The following is a 23257-nucleotide window of genomic DNA, read 5'->3' on the forward strand; positions in this document are numbered from 1 at the left end:
ATCAAGAATGATGTAGGAGAGGCTAGGGAATCACCTAGAATGACAGGTAATCATTACAGTAAAGGATCTGGTACACCTGCACCTGCTTTCTGAAGGCAAACATCACTTATTCTGTGGAAGATGGCCTTATCTTATAGCAAGCCTCCTTTTTGTGTTGTTACATTGAGAGTTTATTGATTCCTAGAATGAGAATGGTTTGACATTCAGAATCATCATACTATTCAAAAACTATTCAAAACATACTATTCAAAAATTTGAACAAGCACAAAAATACGCTACATTTTGTATTAATAATGATATTCTTCCTTAACATTTCGTTGTTGTTGTTGTCTTAAAGATTTATTTATTTTGTATTCTGTATTTTGAGAGGCAGAGTTACAGAGGGGGAACAAAAAGAGGTATTCCACCCACTTGTTCACTCCCCCAAATGGCCACAAATGCCACAGCTGAGCTGATCCAAAGTCAGCAACCAGGAGCTTAGCCAGGAGCTTCGGGTGCAGGTTCCAAGCAGTTGAACCATCGTTATCGTCTTTCCAGGCCATCACCTGGGAGCTGGATTGGAATTGGGGGAAGTGGGACTGAACAGGTGCCCATATGGGAAGCTGGAGCCTCAGACAGAGGTTTAACTTGCTATGACATAGCAGGAGCCCCTTCCTGAACATGTTCAAGTCCTGAGAACCACTATGGCTTATAGCAAGGAAACTTAAACCAATCTTGGCTTTTTTGTTAATTTAAATTAGCTGACCTAACTGCAGTCTATTTATATTCTATTTATTTACTTTTGTTTGATTTTATTTGTGTCAGTGTTTGGGTAAAAGCAACCTCAGAAATTCTTGAGAAGTGGGATAGAATATAAATCAATTGGCCTAAAGATAGTTATAACACTTAATCATAGGTGTGGTTCTCAGTTTTATATCACAATTTTCACAAGTGAAATAGTGAAGGGCTAATTATCTGCATTTTCAACATTTAGAGTCTTAACCACAAGGAGATTGAATGAATCACTGTATGTCACTCAGCCACCGAATCACACAATAGTAAATTCTTTGTTTTTAAAGATCTATTTATTTTATTTCAAAGGCTGTTACAGAGAGGCAGATTGAGAGAGAGAGAGAGAGAGAGAGAGAGAGAGATCTTCTTTCCACTGGATCACTCCTCAGAGGGCCCCTCTGACTGGAGCTGGTCTGATCTGAAGCCAGGAGCCAGGAGTCTTCTAATATTGATCATGATGATAGTGATAAGAATCCTGTACAGTAAATAACTCTTTTCTATGGTATTTCAGGTTTATATGCTAAGTTTTGTTCATTAAGGTAGAATTGTTGTACTTTTCATATAAAAGCAGGGATTCTTTAGCATATATTAAGTAAAGATTTCAACAGTTTGCACCCACACAGAAACACAAAGTGTAAAGTACTGTTTGAGTTACAGCATTAATTCACATTGTGCAATATGTACTAAATTTATCTTCTGTATATAAAGATAACTGAAAATGAATCTTGATGTGAATGGAATGGGAGAGGGAGTGGGAGATGGGAGGGTTGCAGTGGGAGGGAAGTTATGGGGGGGGGAGGCCATTGTAATCCAAAAGTTGTACTTTGGAAATTTATATTTATTAAATAAAAGTTAAAAAAAGGCAGGGATTTTTGATAACTGGAAGACCTGTACAGATTTAATTTTCTTCATATAGACGGGGCTGGCCCTGTAGTACAGCACGTTAAGCTGCCGCATGTGATACTGGCATCCCATGTCTGAATACCAATCTGAGTCCCAGCTGCTCTGCTTCCAATCCAGCTTCCTGCTAATGCACCTGGAAAAAGAAGGTGGGTGAAATGCTTGAGTCCCTGTCACCCGTATGGGGACTAGATCAAGTCCTAGCTGCTGCAATTATGATCTAGCTCCCTTCTAATGCACCTGGGAAAACAGCAGAGATTGGTCCAAGTCATTGGAACCTTGAACCCATGCTAGTGACCTGAGTGAAGCTCTGGGCTCCTGGATTCAGATTGGTCCAAATCTGACCTCTGCGGCTGTTTGGAGAGTGAACCAAGTGGAAGATCTCTCATTTTGTCTCTCTTCCTCTCCTCATAAATCTGCTATTCAAATAAATTAAAAAAAAATAAAAAGAATTCTTAATATCAGATATATATTCAAGATTTTATTTATTTAAGAGGTAGAATTACAGAGACAGGGAGAGACAGACAGAAAGGTCTTCTGTCCTCTGGTTCATTCCTCAAATGGCAGGGGCCCACACACTTGGGTCATTTTCACTGTTTTCCCAGGCTGTAGCACAGAGCTGAATCAAAAGTGGAGCATGGGGCAGGTGCTGTGGCGCAGCGGGTTAATGACATCCCATATGGGCTCCTGTTCGAGTCCCAGCTGCTCCACTTCTGATCCAGGTCTCTGCTATGGCCTAGGAAAGCAATAGAAGATGGCCCAAGTCCTTGGGCTCCTGCGCCCATGTAAGAGACTCGGAAGAAGCTCCTGGCTCTTGGCTTTGGATCGGTGCTTCTCCTCTCTCTGTGTAATTCTGATGTTCAAATAAATATAAATAAATCTTAAAAAAGAAAAGAGGAGCAGCTGGGACATGAACTGGTGCCCATATGTGATTCCGGTGCTGTAGGCAGAGGCTTCACTCAGTATGCCACAGTGTGGCCACAAATATATGTATTATGCATCTTTTGATTTTAAGAATCTGCACAAGGCTTAGTAAGGAAGCTGTGCAAATATTAACATGGTTCTCTACTTTATGGTTGAGAAAAGAAACCATTTGATATGTAAAATACAGGTAGCTTTCACTTTGCATGCAATAGTGTTAAGGGAAACTTTGTCTGCATGAATCCCAATAGCCACAGACCAGCACAGAGTGAGATCGGTTGCCTTTAGGAACCAATAAGGCACAGGCATCTACCTGAGAGAACAGGGGCTGCTGTAAGTGTGAGGATGTGAGGCTGTGATCATAAAGGAGAGGGTGACTATTGAGTGACCCAGTTTTGCATTAGATGGTTGTATGGTCATTAAAATGAGTTATCGATGTTAGGTTATGCAATTGCATTGGACTTTCACTTAATCCCAAACAGTGCAGATAGAGTAATGTATCATAAATTACTGTCAGATATTGATTATTCTTTTCTGGGTCTTTCTGGGTCTTTTATTTATTTATTTATTTTTTTACAGGCAGAGTGGACAGTGAGAGAGAGAGATAGAGAGAAAGGTCTTCCTTTTCCGTTGGTTCACCCCCTCAATGGCCGCTGCGGCCAGCGCACTGCGCTGATCCGAAGCCAGGAGCCAGGTGCTTCTCCTGGTCTCCCATGCGGGTGCAGGGCCCAAGCACTTGGGCCATCCTCCCGGGCCACAGCAGAGAGCTGGACTGGAAGAGGAGCAACTGGGACAGAATCCGGCGCCCCGACCAGGACTAGAACCCAGTGTGCCGGCGCCACAGGCGGAGGATTAGTCTATTGAGCTATGGTGGTGCCGGCTCTGGGTCTTTTATAAATTTGGACAAGAGGTACCTTGTAAATTTCAATCTAGGCCACCAATGTTGAAAAGTGTTTCTTACTCTGGAGAGTGGGGAAGAGTTTCAAGATGAGGGAAAATCTTGTTCATTAATGTGTATGTGTTTGATGCAGCAATTCATATTCATTAATTTATTTGACCTGTAAAGTCACACTATGAGGTAGCATTAGGATTGAAAAAGGCAGGGCAGGTGTTGTGGCATAGTGGGCAAAGCCACTGCCTGATACACGAATTCTGTATGGTCGCCAGTTCAAATCCTAGCTGTGTCACTTCTGATCTAGCTCCTAACTAATGCACATGGGAAAGCAGTGGAAGATGGCCCAAGTGCTTGTGACTCCGCACCCATGTGGGAGTCCTTGATGCAATCCTGGACCTTGTTTTCAGGCTGGCCCAGCACCAATTGTTGTGTTCATTTGGAGAGTAACCAATGGTTGGAAGATTTCTCTCTCTCTCTCTCTCTCTCTCTCTCTCCCTCTCCCTCACCCTCTCCCTCTCCCTCTCCCTCTTCCTCTCTGTAACTCTTCTAGATAAATAAATAAAGAAATGAAGGAAGAGAGAGATACACTGAAACAATCAAAGCCTCACAATCAGTGGTCCACTGATTTATAATCAGTGGTATAATTTTTAAAAAGCTTTTAACTTCAAAATAGTTTCAAATTTATAAACCAAAATTTCTGAAATAGTAAAAAGAGTTCTGGTATAGTCCACACTCAGCTTCTACTATTATCAATATCTCATCTTAGTATATTTTTGGTCACAATTAGTGAGCTGTGCAAAGCTTCCCCTATATTTTTATCCAATCTCCCTCTATCCTTATCCCCAATGTCATAATCTAATAATCAGCATTTTCTGTCCAGATTTACTTTTTTTAAAAATTCCTGTTTGTGAGGAAGAGCATACAGTAATGGTCTTTATGTGTCTGGGTTATTTCACCTAATATGTTATAAGTTCCATCAATTTTGCTGCAAATGATGGGATTTTATTCTTTTAAAGTCTGAGTAGTATTCCACTGTATTTATACAGCAAATTATCAATTCAACTGATGGTATAACATCTCATATGAACAGAGAGCCCTTGTAGGAGGTGGAGCCAGGGGTAGAGCTAATGTACTGTTTTGAAGATTTGTTTTGATTCTCCCAAAGGAACCAATTCATCAGCTCTCATGGAAAACAGCAGAAAGATGCTTAATAGTTATTAGGAATATGTGACTCGAAATTTATCCTCTACTGGGTTTATGTATCCCATGAGTAAAGGAGAGAAGTAGAAAAGATATCTGAAATTTTCTTAATTTCAGGGTGGAAAAATAAGTAGATTATAATGTGGTACCGTGATTCATAGAGTCCCAAGAGGTCAAAGAAGAAGAAATAAACATCTGAAATAAATTAGAGTGCTCACTCCAGAGTCAGTTCTGAATACTCTGCGTTGGAAAGAATTGTAATCAATAGTATAGTTACCTTACTGCAATTTGGAAACTTAATTTGTCTTGATATAACAAGTGAGGGTATTTATAATTGAGGAAGACTAAAAGACAGAGAGTCAATCTCTGTTGAATGTAGAACAAATCTATTGGAGAAGCCCGAAATGATGTCAGTTTCCCTCTATCTGTGATGAATGGTCTTTAAAATCTGTTCAAACTATGCTTCTGGCTTAACTTGGGAGAATAAAAGGGAGTGCCTTCCTAAGTGAAGGATTTATGTTTTCCTTTCTCCTTTTCTGTTTTTGGTGAATGTAGGCATTAAACAAAAAGAAACAAGGAATCCAATAGAAGTAAAGCAGTTACTAAAGGTAAAGACAGTTTATGAATGTGTCTGTTCATTTAACATCCTGACCTGCAGAAAAACTCATAATCCTTTTAATTCCTTCAGTCGTTCATTGACTCTGGGTTCCCAGAGCACCGAGAGACTAAGAATAAATGTTTAATTCATGCTGCATCCACTTTTATTACTGCAAAATTTTTATGTCTTTAGGAGAAATCCAACAACAAACAATAACAAGATTTCAAGACCCCTTTGAACTTCAGAAATATTTATGGAAATTTCACTATTCTTTTCATAAACAGAAGCTTAAACTAAATCAAGTGTCTCTAGGGTATAAGGTTGACCTTAAAATCTCAGCTCTGGGGCGGGGAGATATTTCAGAGAAGCAAGAAATATATTTTCCCGGATTGTGGTAGAGATAGGAGCATGTGGTTTGAAGCACAAAATGTGAAACAAAGGTAGATTTCTATTAATGCAATTAATGAATATGATTTCTAGAAAGATTGTAATCATATCTTGTCAAGAGTTACATGATTTTTTCATATAATTAAATATTTCCTGGGTATACTTGAAGCCGTGAGTATGACAATATCTAGTGTTTCTTGTATTGCTGCATAGCTCTGTTATGAATAGAATAAATCTAAATGACCTAGAATGTTAAATAAAACAAGAAGTGCATTATCTGAGTATATATTTAAACTTTATGGGCTAACTGTGGCTCTTGGCAAAGGCAAAGTTATTTTTTGTACTTCTAATTTCCACTCTGCAGAATGGGATAATAACACTGTCTATGACATAGAATTTTAATAAAATAGTACAAAGTATCACAATGCTGGTAGAGCACAGGGAATCCTCACCAAACTTTAGCACATCTTGAAATTTTTTATCCTTTACTTTTGCTGTTTTGCATGCTTTGTGCATTTGAAGCATTTTTTTTTCCATTTTACTGTTTCTATTTGAATTATTCACTCAGCAAAACTTTTATGTTTGGGAAAGAAAGAAAAAGAAAGATCAATTTTTTCTTTATCATTCTTGTGGTGATGCTCTTCTTTGAATTTTTAACAACAAGATCTCTCTCAGGAAGAGGTCAGAGGTCCCTGTGTGCTGGTGAAACGCAGAGACAGGCAATGTGGTGTCGAGAAGCTGATTCCAGGCTTCAGCGCTGAATAGCTAAGAAATCACCATCTTTTACAAACTTTAGATGACAAAGACCACTTTCTTGATACTTGCTTATCATCTCCACTGATTTGTAGTAAGGCTCATAGATATTAATGGGTGAGATGACACTTTGGTAGTTGCATACTACTCTGTAAAAATGCCAGGTGTGACTTTTGGTGGGGATATTGCGCCTGTAGCTCAAAGGACATGAGGGAAGCAGAGCACAACAAGAACTTCTGTGTATGGCAGTGTCGAGAAGCATCTGTCCACTCTCTCCCCTGCTGTGTTTAGTAGATTATTTACCTCTGGTATTAGCAAAAGCATTAAGTAGGCCATGTGTTTTAATTTTGGACAGTTGCAAGATACTTATTTCTGTGAGTAATAAAAGATGTAGCACTTTGTCTCACCTTCTCAGCCATACTTAAGTGGATATGGTAGTGCAATTTAACTTATTGTTCAACAATCTGAAGGTCATGAAGATATTGGGGATTTGAGTGGAAGTAGAGAATTCTACTGCTGCTGTTGCTTAAACTTACAATTGGAAAATCTAAGTTGAGTGTCTATTCTGACTTTTTGGTTCTGTAGTTTGATTCATCATTTTATGCAAGAATAACTCTCTTTTATATTTAGGTTATTTTTTTTTTTGACAGGTAAAGTTAGACAGTGAGAGAGAGAGACAGAGAGAGAAAGGTCTTCCTTCCGTTGGCTCACCCTCCAAATGGCTGCCACGGTGTGCTGCGCTGATCTGAAGCCAGGAGCCAGGTGCTTCCTCCTGGTCTCCTATGCGGGTGCAGGACCCAAGCACTTGGGCCATCCTCCACTGCCTTCCCAGGCCACAGCAGAAAGCTGGACTGGAAGAGGAGCAACCAGGACAGAATCCGGCACCCCGAATGGGACTAGAACCCTGGATGCCAGCGCCGCAGGCAGAGGATTAGCTAAGTGAGCTGCGGCGCCGGATATATTTAGGTTATTTCTGTCAAATTCTTCTGATTTACAAAGCTGCCTGGAAAATTCCATTGCTACTTCTGGGGTTTTCTGGTTCCCTCATTGTGTGAATCTGAGTGCTAATATTTTTCACGGCCTTGGATAGTTGTGTCACTTTCATCAAGGATATTTATTAATCTTATAGTCTGATCGATCTCTTATTATTTAATTACTGAACAGTTTCTATAGTTAACTGAACTCTTTTTTCTCTGTAAATGTTCATCATGGAAATTTGGTTTGTAGTTAACTATATAGGCTGCAGGAAAAGATCTTCTATTTCTTTCATTACTTTTACCTTTTATTTACTCTTTAAAAGATTTTATTTAGTTATTTGAAAGGCAGAGTTATAGAGGCTGAGAGGGAGAGATAGAAAGAGAGAGAGAGTGAGAGTGAGAGAGATAGAGAGGTGTTCCATCCGTTAGTTCACTCCCCAAATGGTTGCAACAGCCGGAGCTGGGCCTACCTGAAGCCAGGAGCCAGGAGCTTCCTTCAGGTCTCCTGTGTGGGTGCATGGGCCCAAGGACTTGGCCATCCTCCACTGCTTTCCAAGGCCATAGCAGAGAGCGGATCAGAAGTGGAGCAGCTGGAACTTGAACTAGCGCCCATACTGGATGCCAGCGCTGCAGGCAGCGACTTAGTCCACTATGCCACAGCACTGGCCCCTGGTTTTATGTTTTTAAAGTCAAGCATATCCAACTGTTTTCCTTAGATACCGCTATCGATTCATTTTGTTGTCAATATTTTTTTAATTTTTCAATTAGTATTGAGAAAAAATTGTCTGTGACTTAAATTCATTCTGTTACCTTTCTAAGAGGTTGTGTATAGACATTATGCTAATATATCAGCTAATTTAATTCTCAAAATAATAGTCACATTTTAAGGATATTTTCTTGTAATTATTAAAATATTAAATGCTAGAAGTGATCACAGATAATGGATCCAAATCAGTTACCTTCATAAAGTGGCAACAAATACAGTACTCAACTACAAGAATTTGACTTGAAATGAAATCCAGCATAATCTGTATTGTGTTTTCACTCTTTTCTGTTAGATTATATGCATGTCAGGAAAATAATTCTATGATCCAATTATATACTCATTTGACTAAATACCATATTATCTTTTATTACAGCTCAAATGAAAGACAGCCAAGGCAAAAACCAAACTGAAGTGAAGGAATTTATCCTGTTAGGACTCACAGACAATCCAGATCTACAGGGTGTTCTCTTTGTATTGTTTCTCTCAATCTATTTGACAACCATGGTGGGTAATTTGGGGATGATCATACTGATTAAGATTGATCCGTGTCTCCACAATCCCATGTATTTCTTTCTCAGCAGTCTCTCCTTTGTCGATGCCTCTTACTCCTCTTCGGTCACTCCTAAGATGCTGGTGAACCTTGTGTCTAAGAACAAAGCTATTTCTTTCAATGGATGTGCTGCCCAGTTTTTCTTCTTTGGCTCTTTCCTGGGGACTGAATGCTTCCTGTTGGCCATTATGGCATATGACCGATATGCAGCAATTTGGAACCCGCTGCTTTACCCAGTTATCATGTCTGGGAGAATTTGCTTCTTGTTGATAGCTACTTCCTTCCTAGCAGGCTTTGGAAATGCAGCCATCCACACAGGGATGACTTTCAGATTGTCATTTTGTGATTCAAATAGGATCAACCATTTCTACTGTGACACTCCACCCCTGCTCAAACTCTCTTGCTCTGACACTCACATCAATGGCATTGTGATCATGGCTTTCTCCAGTTTTGATATCATCAGCTGTGTTATGATTGTCCTCATTTCTTACCTGTGTATCCTCATTGCCATCTTAAAAATACCCTCAAAAGAGGGTAGGTACAAAACCTTCTCCACCTGTGCCTCTCACCTCATGGCTGTCACCATATTCTTTGGGACAATTCTCTTCATGTACTTACGCCCTACATCTAGCTACTCAATGGAGCAGGACAAGATTGTCTCTGTATTTTATACAGTAGTGATCCCCATGCTAAACCCCCTCATCTATAGTTTGAAAAATAAAGATGTGAAAGGTGTCATAAAGAAGATCTTACAGAAACACATACTCTAAATTCATATACCCAACATCTGGTTTTGTAGGACAAAATAATTTCATAATGATTTTATTTTCTGACTACTTACGCTCTTTCTCCCATGAAATAAAGTGTATTTAAGTGATTTAAATGAAGTGTATCAAGGGAACAGTGTACCTAACAGTTAGGAAGCTGGATCCCATAGATGAGTGCCTAGTTTGTCTGGGTTTCCCTCCTGATGCCTGCTCCTGTTAGGCAACTGATGATATACCAAGTAATTGGGTTCCCATCAACAGTGTGGAGACCTGGATTGAGTTCCAGGCTCCTTGATTTGAGTGAACTCAGCACTGGCCACTGCAGGCATTCCTGGTGTGTTCAGTGATCATTCAAATGGGTGTCTCTTTCTCTCTTTCTCTCCCTCACCTCTCCCCCTTGCCCTATTTTTCTGTCTCTGCCTCCCAAATAAAACAAATGGATAGGAATTGTATATTAGTTTAGTTTTAATGATTATGTGACTATTTCAAAAATATATTTATATGAGTGAATGTTAATATCATTTCATTTGTTTATTGTTTCTAGCCCTTGCCTATTTTTGTTTGACTGTGTTTTTTTAATTTTTTATTATTGAGTATAATATTACTTGAAAACATATTATCTCAAAAATCATAAACTATTGCTGACAAAACAAAGCAATATTAATGCTGAAAAATTAGCAAATAAAAATAAACTGAGATCAACTTCCTAATATCCTAGAGTATTAAATGTGTGTACATATATCCATCTGACCAATCAACACAGGGATGAGGTAGTATCTGCAAAAACATCAAAGCATTTAGTATTGGTTGATCTGTGTTTAAGTTTCAATTTCAATACATAGCTTTTTATTATATATACAATCTCAATTTCATTATACTAGTGTATACATATATGTAAATTGATGCCTCTCCTTATGATCCAGGCAAACAGACTCTGAGACACACATTTGCACATATTCAGAGAGTTTATTGGAGAGTGTTCACATGAACAATGCTTGTATGGCGAGGGAAAAAAGATTGGAACACACTGAATTCTGATGAGGTTGCAACAGAGGACTCAGTCAATTTTGTTTGAGCTCTGAGGCTCTTACCAATGCACCACACTGTGCAAAGGTGCCAGGGTTTTGACAATGATCATTGTGTATGTGGCTTGTGTAGGGGGAGGGGTTCGTAATCTTGGGCAAGGATTGTTTTTTTTTTTCATCAGGAACAATTCCAAGAGCAGAAGTTAACTATGAGCTGTCAAATACCTATGTACTTGGAAGCTTGGTAATAATTCAACTCTGAAAGGAAATTTTGGAGCTGTGCAAATAATAATATTCCATTCACATGGATGGCAGGGGTACCAAATAAGACCCATGAAAGAGTCTTATTAGGTATTATTCTATGAGAACCACAGCAACATTTGGGGAGTATTTCATTAACTTTATGAATTAATTAGGATATTTGGTAATCTGGAGTTTAAGGGAGACAATAAAGGACAATATGGAAAAGTTAAGTCTGAAAACGATTTCTGAATTACAAAGCTCTGTATGATATGCCATTCTTTCCAAAACATCTTATTTATTATTATTATTATTCTTTCTTTGTAACTTGCTCATTCTTGTTGACATATACTTCAATCCACATTAACATTTTCTCTCCACTCCTCCCAAGATTTCGTAGTTTTCAATAAACATTTGTCAAATTAAGCTGTCTATTTGTTACTTATTTTAGTGGTACAGGGCACTTCAATGTTGGAAAAATGGGAAAGCAACCTCTTTGGCGAGATGTTTAGAGAGATCTAAGTAATTATTTACAATCAGGTAAATATCTATACCCCATTTCTTTTCATCCATACACTGCAAACAATGAGAGAGAACATAAGTGTTTGGGATGCTGTGAGATTACTAATTTTTTCTGAAAAAAAAATTATTAGAAACAGGAGTTATCTCATCCTGACTCTTCCTTCATCTTTGTATTATTTTAGTTCATGAACTATACTGTATGCCCTTTAATCTTTTCTTAATCTAAAGGAATTGGTCCTTATTCATTATCCATCACCACTTTTGCATCCACTTTCACTCTTTGTTCAGTCAGCTTTCATATCCCATCATATGAAGATTCATTGTCAATAACCCTCAGTCCTATGGTCCCAGTTTCTCCCCATTTCATTGATCTGACTGAGCACAAACTTAGTTAAACCGGTTTGTTCATTGAGTTCTGTACTTAAGCTGCTAAGTGCCATTAGATGAAAATCCTCATCACATTTTTTTCTGTTGGTTATTGATTTTGCTTTGTATCTCATCCTTTAAAACATTAAGCAAGATACAATCATAACAATCTTACCAGTTTTGTATCTTTGTACGTATATTTTTCTTACCTTCCTGCCATGGAGGAATGCATCTCTGCTTTTCCCTAAGACTTATTCTTTCACCACTTCGGAGCTTCCTATGGACTTGTTTCTGGATTTGTGTCTCCAACCTACCCAAGAATTAGTATCATAAACTCTATTAATACCTACATTTGTCTACAAACATTATCCAGTATCACCTTTTTTCTGTAATTTTCTAGACTTACAGTCCTATCCAGCCACTAATGAAATGTTTTGCCCCTCTTTACAATCTTTTCTTTTTTTGTTTCTTTTTAAAATTTTATCTAAGGTATACAAATTTCATACATTTCATATATGCAGATTTAGGAACATAGAAATTCTTCCTACCATACCCTCCCTCCCACCTATGCACCCACTCTTCTTCCTTGTTTCTCTCATATTCTCATTCTTAATTTTTTAAAAGATTTATTTTAGTTATTTGAGAGGTAGAGTTATGGAGAGATATAGAGACAGAGAGAGAGGTCCTCCATCTGTTGGTTCACTCCCCAGATGGCCACAACAGCTGGAGCTGCACTGATCCGAAGCCAGGAGCCAGGAGCGTCTTCTGGGTCTCTCACGTGGGTGCAGGGGCCCAAGGACTTGGGCCATATTTCTCAGGCCATAGCAGAGAGCTGGATTGGAAGAGGAGCAGCTGGGACTAGAAGCGGCACCCATATGGGATGCAGGCACCTCAAGCCAGGGCTTCAACCCGTTGCGCCACAGCACTAACCCCCTCATTCTTAATTTTTGCAAAGATGTATTTTCAGTTTAATTTTATACTCATGAGATTAATCCTATAGTATTTAAAAGAGCTACTTCTACTAACTGCCCTCACTGTCTCATACCCTGTTCACTCAACAGCATGTTCCATTTGTATTTCTATGTACTTCTCCATTGAACCTAAATTTTCATGAACACGTGAGACCTTTACATGACTGCATCCAAACATTACTTTTCCATCTTACCTGAAGCAGATAACTAAGGAGAATTTGTCACAATTAATTTCTCCATCTACCTTAATACACAGTTATATAAGGGTAGGAGGGGGCCAGGTAGGCTTTTTTGTCTTTGCCTCCCCTGGAATATGGGCATGCAGCATTCAAGATGCTATCTACTTGGAAGTAGAAACTGAACTCTCCCTGAACACTAATTAATCTCTTACAAAATTTGACAAATAAATTTTCCAATCTTAGGCATTTCATTATAGCAGCAACAGTGGCCTAAGCTATCTGGCATAACATTTCAATAAAAATAACCAGTTGATAATCAGAAAAAAAAAAATAAGAACTGGCAGGAAGCTATCAGTTTGTGTATCTTTAATCACTAGGTAACACTAGTGGAGACTGTCAATTGATATTGCAATTGAAACAAAGTGACGTTGTCGCTCCCCCTCTTCGTGGAGGAACGACACAGGACCCTGCGCTGTTCTCTTGTCTGCTCGGCCCTCCCCGGGTTTGCTGCTGGTTCTTCCCGGGTTGGCTACCATCCCTTCCACCTCCGTGGAAGGGCGGTTCCCCCTGGCCACTTTCCCCACTTCCGCGGGGGAGCGGCACACCGCCGACCGGCTCTCTCGGGGGCTGCACAGGTGTTCCTCAGGTGTTCCCGTTAGATGTTCCTGGTGCATGTTGTCTCTCTCCTCCTTTATAGTCCTCTTCCACCAATCCCAACTCTGCTACCCACACGCCGAGTACGCTGCTCTCCTCCAATCAGGAGCAGGTCCTGCTGTCTATTGGTTGAACTGGAGGCAGCTGTGTAGAAGCTGTTTTCTCCTCTCCCAGCGCCATATTGTGGGAGAGCAGATGCATAGAATAAGTCTTAATTCCAGTAACTTAGTCTAGTCCGAGTTGCTCCCCACAGACGTGAGTCAGCAATTAATGTCTTCAATTTTAATTTAACCAGAGCTTTCTGAAGACGGTCTCAGAAAAATAAGATAAAACTACAAAAAACTTTCTGAGTTAGGTTAATACATCTAGGCAAAGTCAGTATCCTCTAACATCATTTATTACCACGTTAATGAATTAACAAGCCATCTGAGAGTAGACTTCTGATCACTCATTGCTAACTATGAAATATCTATGGATGTACTGTCCTTTCCAGTCATGAAATAGCTAATTACTAAATTTTTGTATCCCCTTTTTCTTGACAGGCAGAGTTAGACAGTGAGAGAGAGAGAGAGAGACAGAAAGGTCTTCCTTCCATTTGTTCACCCCCCAAATGGCCGCTACGGCCAGCACTGTGCCGATCTGAAGCCAGGCCCCAGTTGCTTCCTCCTGGTCTCCCATGTGGGTGCAGGACCCAAGCACTTGGGCCATCCTCCACTGCAATTCCAGGCCACAGCAGAGAGCTGGACTGGAAGAGGAACAACCGGGACAGAATCTGGCGCCCAAGATGGGACTAGAACCCGGGGTGCCGGCACTGCAGATGGAGGATTAGCCTAGAGAGCTGCAGGGCCGGCCCCCGTTTTTTTCTTACATTGAATCAATCTTATTTATTCTTAAGAAAGTAATTTTGTAAATTTAATGATTTATTAAATTCTTTTTATTAACCTATATCAGTAAATAAATATTTTAGGAAAATTTTATTCTGACTGAAATCTGCCATTCTACTCTCTAAAAAAGGAGTGGCTCATATTAAATGTCAGAGAATCAGCATGCTCATTTTATATTGCTATAAAACCTTGTATTATATAGAAATACTGAAGTTGTAAATCTTAGTTTTAATTTTTTATTAATTTTTTATGTAAGGAGTTACAATAACATAAAAGTTATGATAGAGAAACCTTTTCCAATTCCATTTGAAAAAAAGAAAACATGCCAAAAGCTCATCTCGAATTTCATGGAGTGATACAAATACATATTTTGATTTTTTAACTTTTATTTAATAAATAAAAATTTCCAAATACAGCTTTTAGATTACAATGGCATTCCCCCCCCCATAACTTCCCTACCACCCTCAACCATCCCATCTCTCACTCCCTCTCCCATTCCATTTATATCAAGATTCATTTTCAATTATCTTTATATACAAAAGATCAATTTAGTATATACTAAGTAAAGATTTCAACAGTTTGCACCCACACAACTTCATCTTCTTGACTGATTTCTTAAAGCATAATTCATTATGTGTGGATCTATCCAAATTAGAGACGCCTTGTCTATCGTGGTCAAACTGTATTTTGTCTCATTTCATTGCACTGATGTGGAACTCACCTTGCATGGAATAGTGTTAAGTGAAATCTATTCATCCTGGAATTGTGTTCTTGCTTCTTATGATTCCAGGAACCACAGAACAGCAAGAGTGAGATTGGTTGCCTTTGGTAACCAATAAGGCACAAGCATCTACCTGATAGAACCGAGGTACTGCAACGGACCAGAACTGCAAGGATGTGGTGCCTGAGAGCACCAAGGAGGGATGAATATCCAGTGACACATTTTTGCACTGGATTGTTATATGGTCTCTAAAATAAGTTTTTATCAATGTTAGGTTATGCACTTAATAAAAAGTTAATTTCAAAGATAATCTGGACTAAATGTATGTTGTAATTTAGTTGTAAAACACTGAAACCAAATTTTCATTCATATTACTGTAGCTGTTATGTGAAATAGTCTGTGGATAGACAAAAGGTGGCAAATAAATGGAAACTTGATATTTAACAGTTATTAATAATACTATCAGAGACAAATGATATAAATCAATATCTATTAAGAATCAATGCGTTTGATTAATGGGAAAATGACAGAAGTCACAGTCACAAAAATATGCAAATTATTATGTTCTTTGTTGAAATATAATAGAAGAAATACTATTTGAAAGTCAAGATGAGTCAACATAAGAATTCAGCAAACATTTAGGAAGAAAGCATCTTATATTAGGTATATGAGTTTCTTCTGAGACAATGTCTCTCACCAAAGAGAATTTTGAAATATGCTACATGAATATGAATCATTAAGGAAGATGTGGTATGACTCAATTCACTTTTCTGATAAAGTAACTCTAAGACACTGAATTTTGAGAAGCTGGGAAGTGAAAGGAAGGAGATATCTGCCAAGTAATCAAGTAGAAATGAGGTCGTGAGAAAACCAACAATGCATGGCCCTGCCTAATCTTAAACAGCTGACATCTGCTGTCCTGTCCTGATAATCAGCCTGTCTGAGCCTTTGTATTCATTGTTTCCACCTGACTCTCACTGAGTCCCAAACTGTGCATAAGCAAAAGCAAAAATATAATACTGTTATTCCAGAGAATTGCATTCAGGAACAATGAATGAGGGACAGATTTTTATTTATTTTTTATTGGGAAACTGTAAATATTGAACTTTTCATTCTACCAAACCTTCCCGAAAACACTCTTCTCATAGCCTGTTTCACATCCTTGTTCCTCAGGCTGTAGATAAATGGATTCAGCATGGGACTCACAAAAATACAAAACACTGCCACGATTTTCCCTTGCTCGACAGATCGCTCATTTGCTGGTCTCAGATACATACAGAACAGGGACCCATAGAACATAGTGACAGCTGTCAGGTGGGAACCACAGGTGGAGAAGGCTTTGCGCTGTCCTTCACTGGAACGGATCCTCAGAATGGTGATGAAAATCAACACGTAGGAGATGAGGATGATGAGCAGTGAACCTGTGAGGTTAATTCCTGCTGACACAAACAGTGCAGTTTGCTTTATGTATGTGTCAGAATATGTCAGCATTAACAGGGGTGGATCAGCGCAGTAGAAATGGTTGATGGTGCTGGGTCCACAAAACGACAAACGAGACGTCAATATTACCTGCATTGTGGCCACTGTAGATCCCCACAGGTAGGGGACAGTGACCAGACAGATGCAAACCGGCTTGGACATTTTGCTGGAATAATGTAGGGGATTGCAAATGGCCATGTACCTGTCATAGGCCATGGCGCCAAGCATGTAATACTCAGTAAGGAGTAGAGTCACGAAAACAAAACACTGGGCCAGACACCCAGTGTAGGAAATGGTCTTCTTCTTAGATAAGAAGTTGACAAGCATTTGAGGAGAAACATTGGTGGAATAGAATATGTCCACACATGCTAAATGGGTGAGGAAAAAATACATGGGGGTTTGCAGCCGGGGAGTGACTCTGATTAGAGTAATCATCCCCAAGTTCCCAGTCAGGGTGATGAGATAAATCAGCAGAAACACCACAAAAAGGATGGGCTGCAGCTCAGGCCTGCTGGTCAGTCCCAGCAGAATGAACTCTGTTGCCTCAGTGCCATTCTGTCTGGGAACTATTTTCATCTTCATGTTCCCTAACAAGCAAAGGAGAATGTGTCACATATAAAAAGAGAAATAAATCACATGTAATCTAAGAACAGCCAAAATCAATGAGGACTAAAGCAAATGTTTTGAAAAGAGATGATTGGGCCAGCACTGTGGCAACAGTAGGTTAATCCTCTGCCCTCAGTGCTGGCATCCCATTTGGGCAACAGTTCTAGTCTTGGCAGCTCCTCTTCTAATCCAGCTCTCTGCTGCGGCCTGGGAAAGCAGTAGAAGATGGCCCAAGTCCTTGGGCCGCTGCACCCATGTGGGAGACCTAGAAGAAGCTCCTGGTTCCTGGCTTTGGATAGGCACAGCTCTGTGTGTTGCGACCATTTGGGGAGTGAACCAACGGAAGGAAGACGTTTCTGTCTCTCTCTCTCTCTCACTGTCTATAACTCTACCTCTCAAATAAATAAATAAAATATTTTTTAAGAGATGATTACAAAGGTTATTTCCTCAGAGATGGAAACACTTCAGTAGACACCTTCAAGTGTCTTGTGTTGCTGATTGGAGCAGGCAATGCAAGAGATTGTGATTTTCATGTGCCATACTCTACTTTCTGCTCTGCAACTTCCACCTTAACCGTGCTAACACACTGGGAGTTTGGAGTAGTGTGCTGATGTCTCTTGGTAGGTTATGGAACCAGTATCCCAGATCCACCGTAGTCTGATCAGGGAATGAGGCTAATCTCTAAAGACTTGTTCTATCCTTGCCAGTAAAGGCAAACTTTCTGCAAATTGGGGGACCACTATTTCTTGAGAGTCTACTGTACAAACATTCAGGTTCAATTTCTGCCTCATTTTTTACTGTCCAACAACACTTAATATCTCCTCGTTCCTTGGTATTCTGTTCATTCCAATTCCTTTGTTGTAAAATAACAAGTAATAATGTGGGCTGATTCTTCACTTAACGTCCACTTTTATCTCACAAGTCTCCTTTTGACTCACAATTCCTGCTGCTTTCATGTTCCGTATTTCTATTTCAGTTGATATCACACCATTGACTATATCAGAACCACCAGGAAAAGCTCTCAGTTCTACTTTCCCAGTATTTCATATTGAATCTTGCTAGCATTTCCTCTGCCACCAGTCAGATCTAAGACAAAATCATTACTTGCCTACAATATTGCATTGGTTGTATTCTTCCGTATATAAACCCTTCTATTTTCTAATAATACCAGCTTGTGATTTTTCATAAACCAAATACCTTGTGTAAATGACTTCATAAATTGATCCAAGATTGTCCATTACACTTGGACAAAAATCTAAGTGTTTTACCAAAGAAACCGTATGATTTCTTCCCAACCACATCTCCAAATTTCTCTCCTATCACTGTCTCTTCACTTCCTCTTCTGCTTTGTTGACCTAGCTGCTCCCTGCACATGATGGGCACATTCCCACCTCAGGGACTTTTCACTGGTGCTCCCTCTGCCAAAAATATTCTTTCCCCAGATCATTGGGTGATTTTTTTTTAAGATTTTATTTATTTATTTGAGAGAGAGAATTACAATGAGTGAGACAGAAAGAAAGGTCTGGCATCTGCTGGTTCACTCCCAAAATGGCCACAACAGCTGGAGCTGAGCCAATCTAAAGCCAGGAGCCAGGGGTTTCTTCCTTGTCTCCCACCTGGGTGCAGGGGCCCAAGGACTTGGGTCATTTTCTACTGCTTTCCCAGGCCATAGCAGAGAGCTGGATCGGAAGTGGAGCATCTGGGACTAGAACCTGTGCTCATATGGGATGCTGGCACCTCAGGTGGAGGATTAGCCTACCATGCCACAGCGCTGGTCCCTGGGTGACTGTTTTGATCACATCACTCAAGTCTGTCTTCTAATAACACCTGCTCTGAAAACCATTTCCACTTGTCTAAATTGGACTCCTTCCAAATAACTGTTAATGTATTAAAAATAATTTGTTTTCATCATCCAAGGAAAAGTTATTTATTAATGTGTTGGTCGTCTATCTTCTCCATTAGGTTGTTTGCCACCTGAGGGTAGGAACTAAGCGTTATATCCTGAGAACATGGACCAATACTTGATTTGGTATACATGCAATAACCATTAATTAAATAACTGATTCATCGATGCATTAAATGACAACTCACCTCACCAGATTTTGTATAGTATGCAGATGTCTCATCTCTCTGTATTAACAATAGAATCTCAGTTACTACAAACACCTCTGGATACTGTGTGAGAAATATATATGAAGGAGTACAATTATAGGTAGGGAAATCAACTAAGGGTTTGTTTAAAGAGTTATTGATCATTGTGCTTGATCTAAAACTTAGTAGCTGATGGTCAAAATGTAGAAGTTGAAGAATTGAAAATTAGATAGTTGTGAAGTGATGGATGTTAATTATCCTGATTTGCTCATTAATAAATGTGCATGCATCAAAATATTATCTTGTACCTCATAAATATGTACAATTATTATGTGTCAGTAAAAACAAGTGATATAATAAAACATGAGCTCCTCTGTTCCAAAAATGAGCTACTTTTACCACTGCAGCAAATTTGTTCAGTAGTCCAGGAGGACATAGAAATTCCCATAATTTAAAGAATAACTTTGTTGCTTTATTAAAGTCCCATATTCACAAATATAACATTTGTACAAGTAGTTGTCAACCTTGGCTTCCACATTGGAATGTATGTGGAGTTTTTAACACTGGCACCTGAGTTCCAGCCCAACCTGGGAAGTGTACCTTCATTTATAGGATATTCTTAACAGGTTTTCATGTGACTGTAAAACACACCAAGGGTTAAAATATGGAACTGGCAACTGAAGTAACATTGAAATAATTTTTTTCACAAATTTCAAGTGATTTACCTTCTGATAGCTTGCATTTTTGCTTTATAATAGATTGTAAGATATTGTCACAATCTGTCCTCAAGTACAGAATTAGCCACCATCAGAGCACATAAATTTCTCTCCGTCAGCTCAGAAGTAGAAACAAAACAAAAAGTGAGGCCTCTGACATTGACCCTTACGCTGTTCTGTGGATGATAGAAAACTTGAAAAGCTGGAATATTTCTGAGAGCCTCCATAAGCCTGTTCCCAGTGTTCTTGTATTCAGAGGGGCAAGGGAAGAAACTTCTCTGTCAAGGGCTGCACCATTCCGTTGTTTATTGTGTGTAGTCTGAGGTTTGAGTTCCTGGGCACACACGAAAGAACAGGGGTTGTGAATACAGAACTTGACATAGCTTTGTTTCAGGCTAGTGTCTGAAATGGGATGTGGGGGATGAGTAATCTAGGTTGCCCTGTCCACTAATGTGTTCTGTTATTAAAACACCAGCACAGATGGTTTGTGATAAAGGATGACCAATACTTCTTCAGTAGCTCATTACATCCCATAACCGGCAATACCACTGCCCTCCACCGGGTGGACCCATCCTGTGTTGTTATAAGACCCTCTTCTCTAGTCTGTGAGTCTCATTTCAAGAGGAAGATACAAGAAAATGGCGGAAATAAGGGCAATCTGATAGAATATAATTAAATCAGTAAAAGCATCCCAGTTTAAATCATTGAATGATTGAAAATAACCCCAATTATGCTTAGGGATGGGGAAAAATTAAAACTCTCCATATAATGCAGAGGTGAAAACACAAACTTCAAGCCCTACAGAATGTTTTCTTAGAAGTTTGGCCAATTGGAGGATTAGACTGAAAGGCTAGTAAAATCTGTGACGGTGGTGGGAAGAGACAGAAATATAGTAAAGTCTATTTTTGTAAACAAAACAATGTCAATGTGTTTTGATGATGCTGGGTCTAGCTGTGTCTTCATATTTCAATGAAAATCTGAATTGGAGAAACCCTTAACATGAGAAAGACCCCACAAATGAGAAAGGAAAGGTGTTCAGAGCTTTTTTTTTTCCTTCTCATTATGAGCACCAAAAGGGAAACCTGTTGAAGTGAAATGGACACTATGAGAAACAGTGACTTGATCAGCCCTTGTCCTGACTGTTGATGTACAATGTAATACTTTATCCATTTTAGTATTTTCTCTTTGTTTTGTTCTAGTACTATTGGTTGAATTCTGTGATTAACACACAATTATTCTTAGGTGTTTAAATTTTAAACTTACATTCATTTTTACCTAAATCTCTTACATTTTTTCTGTTAATAATGATTACATAGTATCATCAAAGAAATATGAAATAGTAATATATTTTCTTATGTCAAAATCTAAGGCTTTAGGCTTGGAAAAGACAAAATGGTTAACATATGAGTTGTTTTATTCTAACAATTGGCTAAAGTCTATTCTAAATCTCAGTTGTGTCATGAACAATGGGAAATGTAACTAAGGCCAGGGATGGCTGCAGGGCCTGAATGACCTGAAGCAGCACCAGTAACCTGCTGTTTGTCAGAGAGAACCAGACATGTCTGCCTATGGTTTTGCTATACTGTGGTAATTCTATATTTTTGCTATTAATTCAGTTTAAAAATTATTCTCATTTTACTTGAAGGCAGAGAGAAGAGAGAGAGAGAGAGAGAGAGAGAGAGAGAGAGAGAGAGAGGTTTCATCTTCTCATTCATTTCCTAAATGCTGGGCCATACTGAAGCCAGGAGTCGGGAACTCAGTCTGGGTTTCTCGCATAGGTGACAGAGACCCATCTGCTTTAGCTATCTATCACCTTCTTCATCCCAAAGTGTACATTGCAGGAAGCTGGAATCTGAAGTGGAGCTGGGACTGAAACTCTGGTATTTGGATATGGGAAGCAGTCATCCCAACCTGCATCTTAACTGCTGTACCAAAAGCCTGCCTCTAATTCCATTTTATGTGCAAGAGACCATAATAAGGATTCAGGAAATATTTATATGAGTTATTGATTTTTCATAACTAGAAGACTTACCTTTGAGGAATAGTATTTTCTTATCTTCCTCCAAGCTGCTCAAAGTGGGAGGATTTATACCTCAATGGTTAACCTTGTCAGACTCATCCCCACAGCATTAATCAAGAAATCACTCATGGGATATCATTAAAGCTCCCTCTGGAGGTGATTGCAAAAGTCACATCTTCATAGACAACTCATTTATGAGTTTATCATTAGCTATGTGTAATGTTTTTGGTAACTGCAGTAACACCTGGCATTTTAATGTTGAGTTTAGATCTTGGGGAGATTAAAAAGCTATTTCATTTTTTGAAAACAAAATGGCTCTACTCATTATATATCTCAGATGGAACAGTGTTTTACCTCTTCCAAATACCATGGTGATGTTTTCTCCTTTGTAGCATTATCCCCCTTTTAATAAGTTTTATTTATTCTTCTCAGGTAGAAATGCTCTGAGGACAAAAATAGTGTCACATTCATCTTGGCATTCCCAACGGGACTCTGTACAATATTTTTGTTGTACAATTAATGTTTAGTGAATTTACAGAGTAGATTACTAAATAGCAATGATTAGTTTAAATGAAATTGGATCAACTAGTAACTAGGTTGATTGATATGTGGCCTGAACTATTAAAAAGGTCTATTTATACAAGGTTGTGTTTAAGATATGATTCCAGAAATTGGAGTTAATTCATATAATATTTGATTTTGGGACTCTATGTACATTAAATCTTAAAATCAGAGTAAAGCTCTAGCACTCCTGGGCCAGTCATAATAATGCTACTGTGACTAACAATAAAATAATTTTCCTGAATTCTATTCAGCATTGACACTTGACATTAACACACGCACATATTTTGATGAAGTTAAATAACCAAAGCCTGTCCCTATAGCACGGGCATACTAATGAGTCAATAGGTGAAAGGGAATGTGAAAGAATGTTTATGGCCTTAGAAAATATCTTTGAGAGAGGGTATGCCAATCTTCCTGCACTACATTTTCACCCTGAGTCAATTTGTTGTGTACTGAAAGGAAAGTAAACCTCAGGCTCCGCGTATGTAAACAGTTCCCACTTGGATTTGAACTAAGACTCTCATTTTCTTTAATTTCCATGTGGCATGTTCAATCCTCAAATGCCCAAATTTCCAGCCCAATAAGGAAAAATAGCCAACTTTTCCTGTCTAGTAGCTAGGATTTCAAAACAGGGATGTATTGTACCAGGGAAGCTGAGTCCCACCACAGTAGACTTCGTAGTCCAGGTTTCAATTAAACAAAGGGGGCAGGGCTAAGTGTGGGGGGGTGTTCCG

At 39.0% G+C, this 23257-nt stretch overlaps 2 protein-coding genes across 2 annotated transcripts; one reads left to right on the forward strand and one right to left on the reverse strand.

The window, feature by feature from the left end:
* The first annotated feature begins 2353 nt into the window (after positions 1–2353).
* Positions 2354–9488, forward strand: LOC100344801 (olfactory receptor 5AP2). Its single transcript, XM_002709142.4, has 2 exons — positions 2354–2366; positions 8581–9488. Coding segments are annotated over exons 1-2 (909 nt in total). The 5' UTR covers positions 2354–2365.
* A 6639-nt stretch (positions 9489–16127) lies between these two features.
* On the reverse strand, positions 16128–17108 carry LOC100353400 (olfactory receptor 5M5-like). The gene has a single exon (XM_017348658.3). It carries the CDS (start codon positions 17106–17108, stop codon positions 16128–16130), a length of 981 nt encoding a protein of 326 aa, XP_017204147.3.
* Positions 17109–23257: the final 6149 nt, after the last annotated feature.

Source organism: Oryctolagus cuniculus, chromosome 1, assembly GCF_051225735.1.
Source record: "Oryctolagus cuniculus isolate XC-2025 breed Fujian yellow rabbit chromosome 1, ASM5122573v1, whole genome shotgun sequence".
Classification (NCBI taxonomy): Eukaryota; Metazoa; Chordata; class Mammalia; order Lagomorpha; family Leporidae; genus Oryctolagus; species Oryctolagus cuniculus.

Excerpts from the sequence above, each read along its gene's own strand:
- LOC100353400 (XM_017348658.3), bottom strand. The coding sequence starts at position 17,108 with ATGAAGATGAAAATAGTTCCCAGACAGAATGGCACTGAGGCAACAGAG.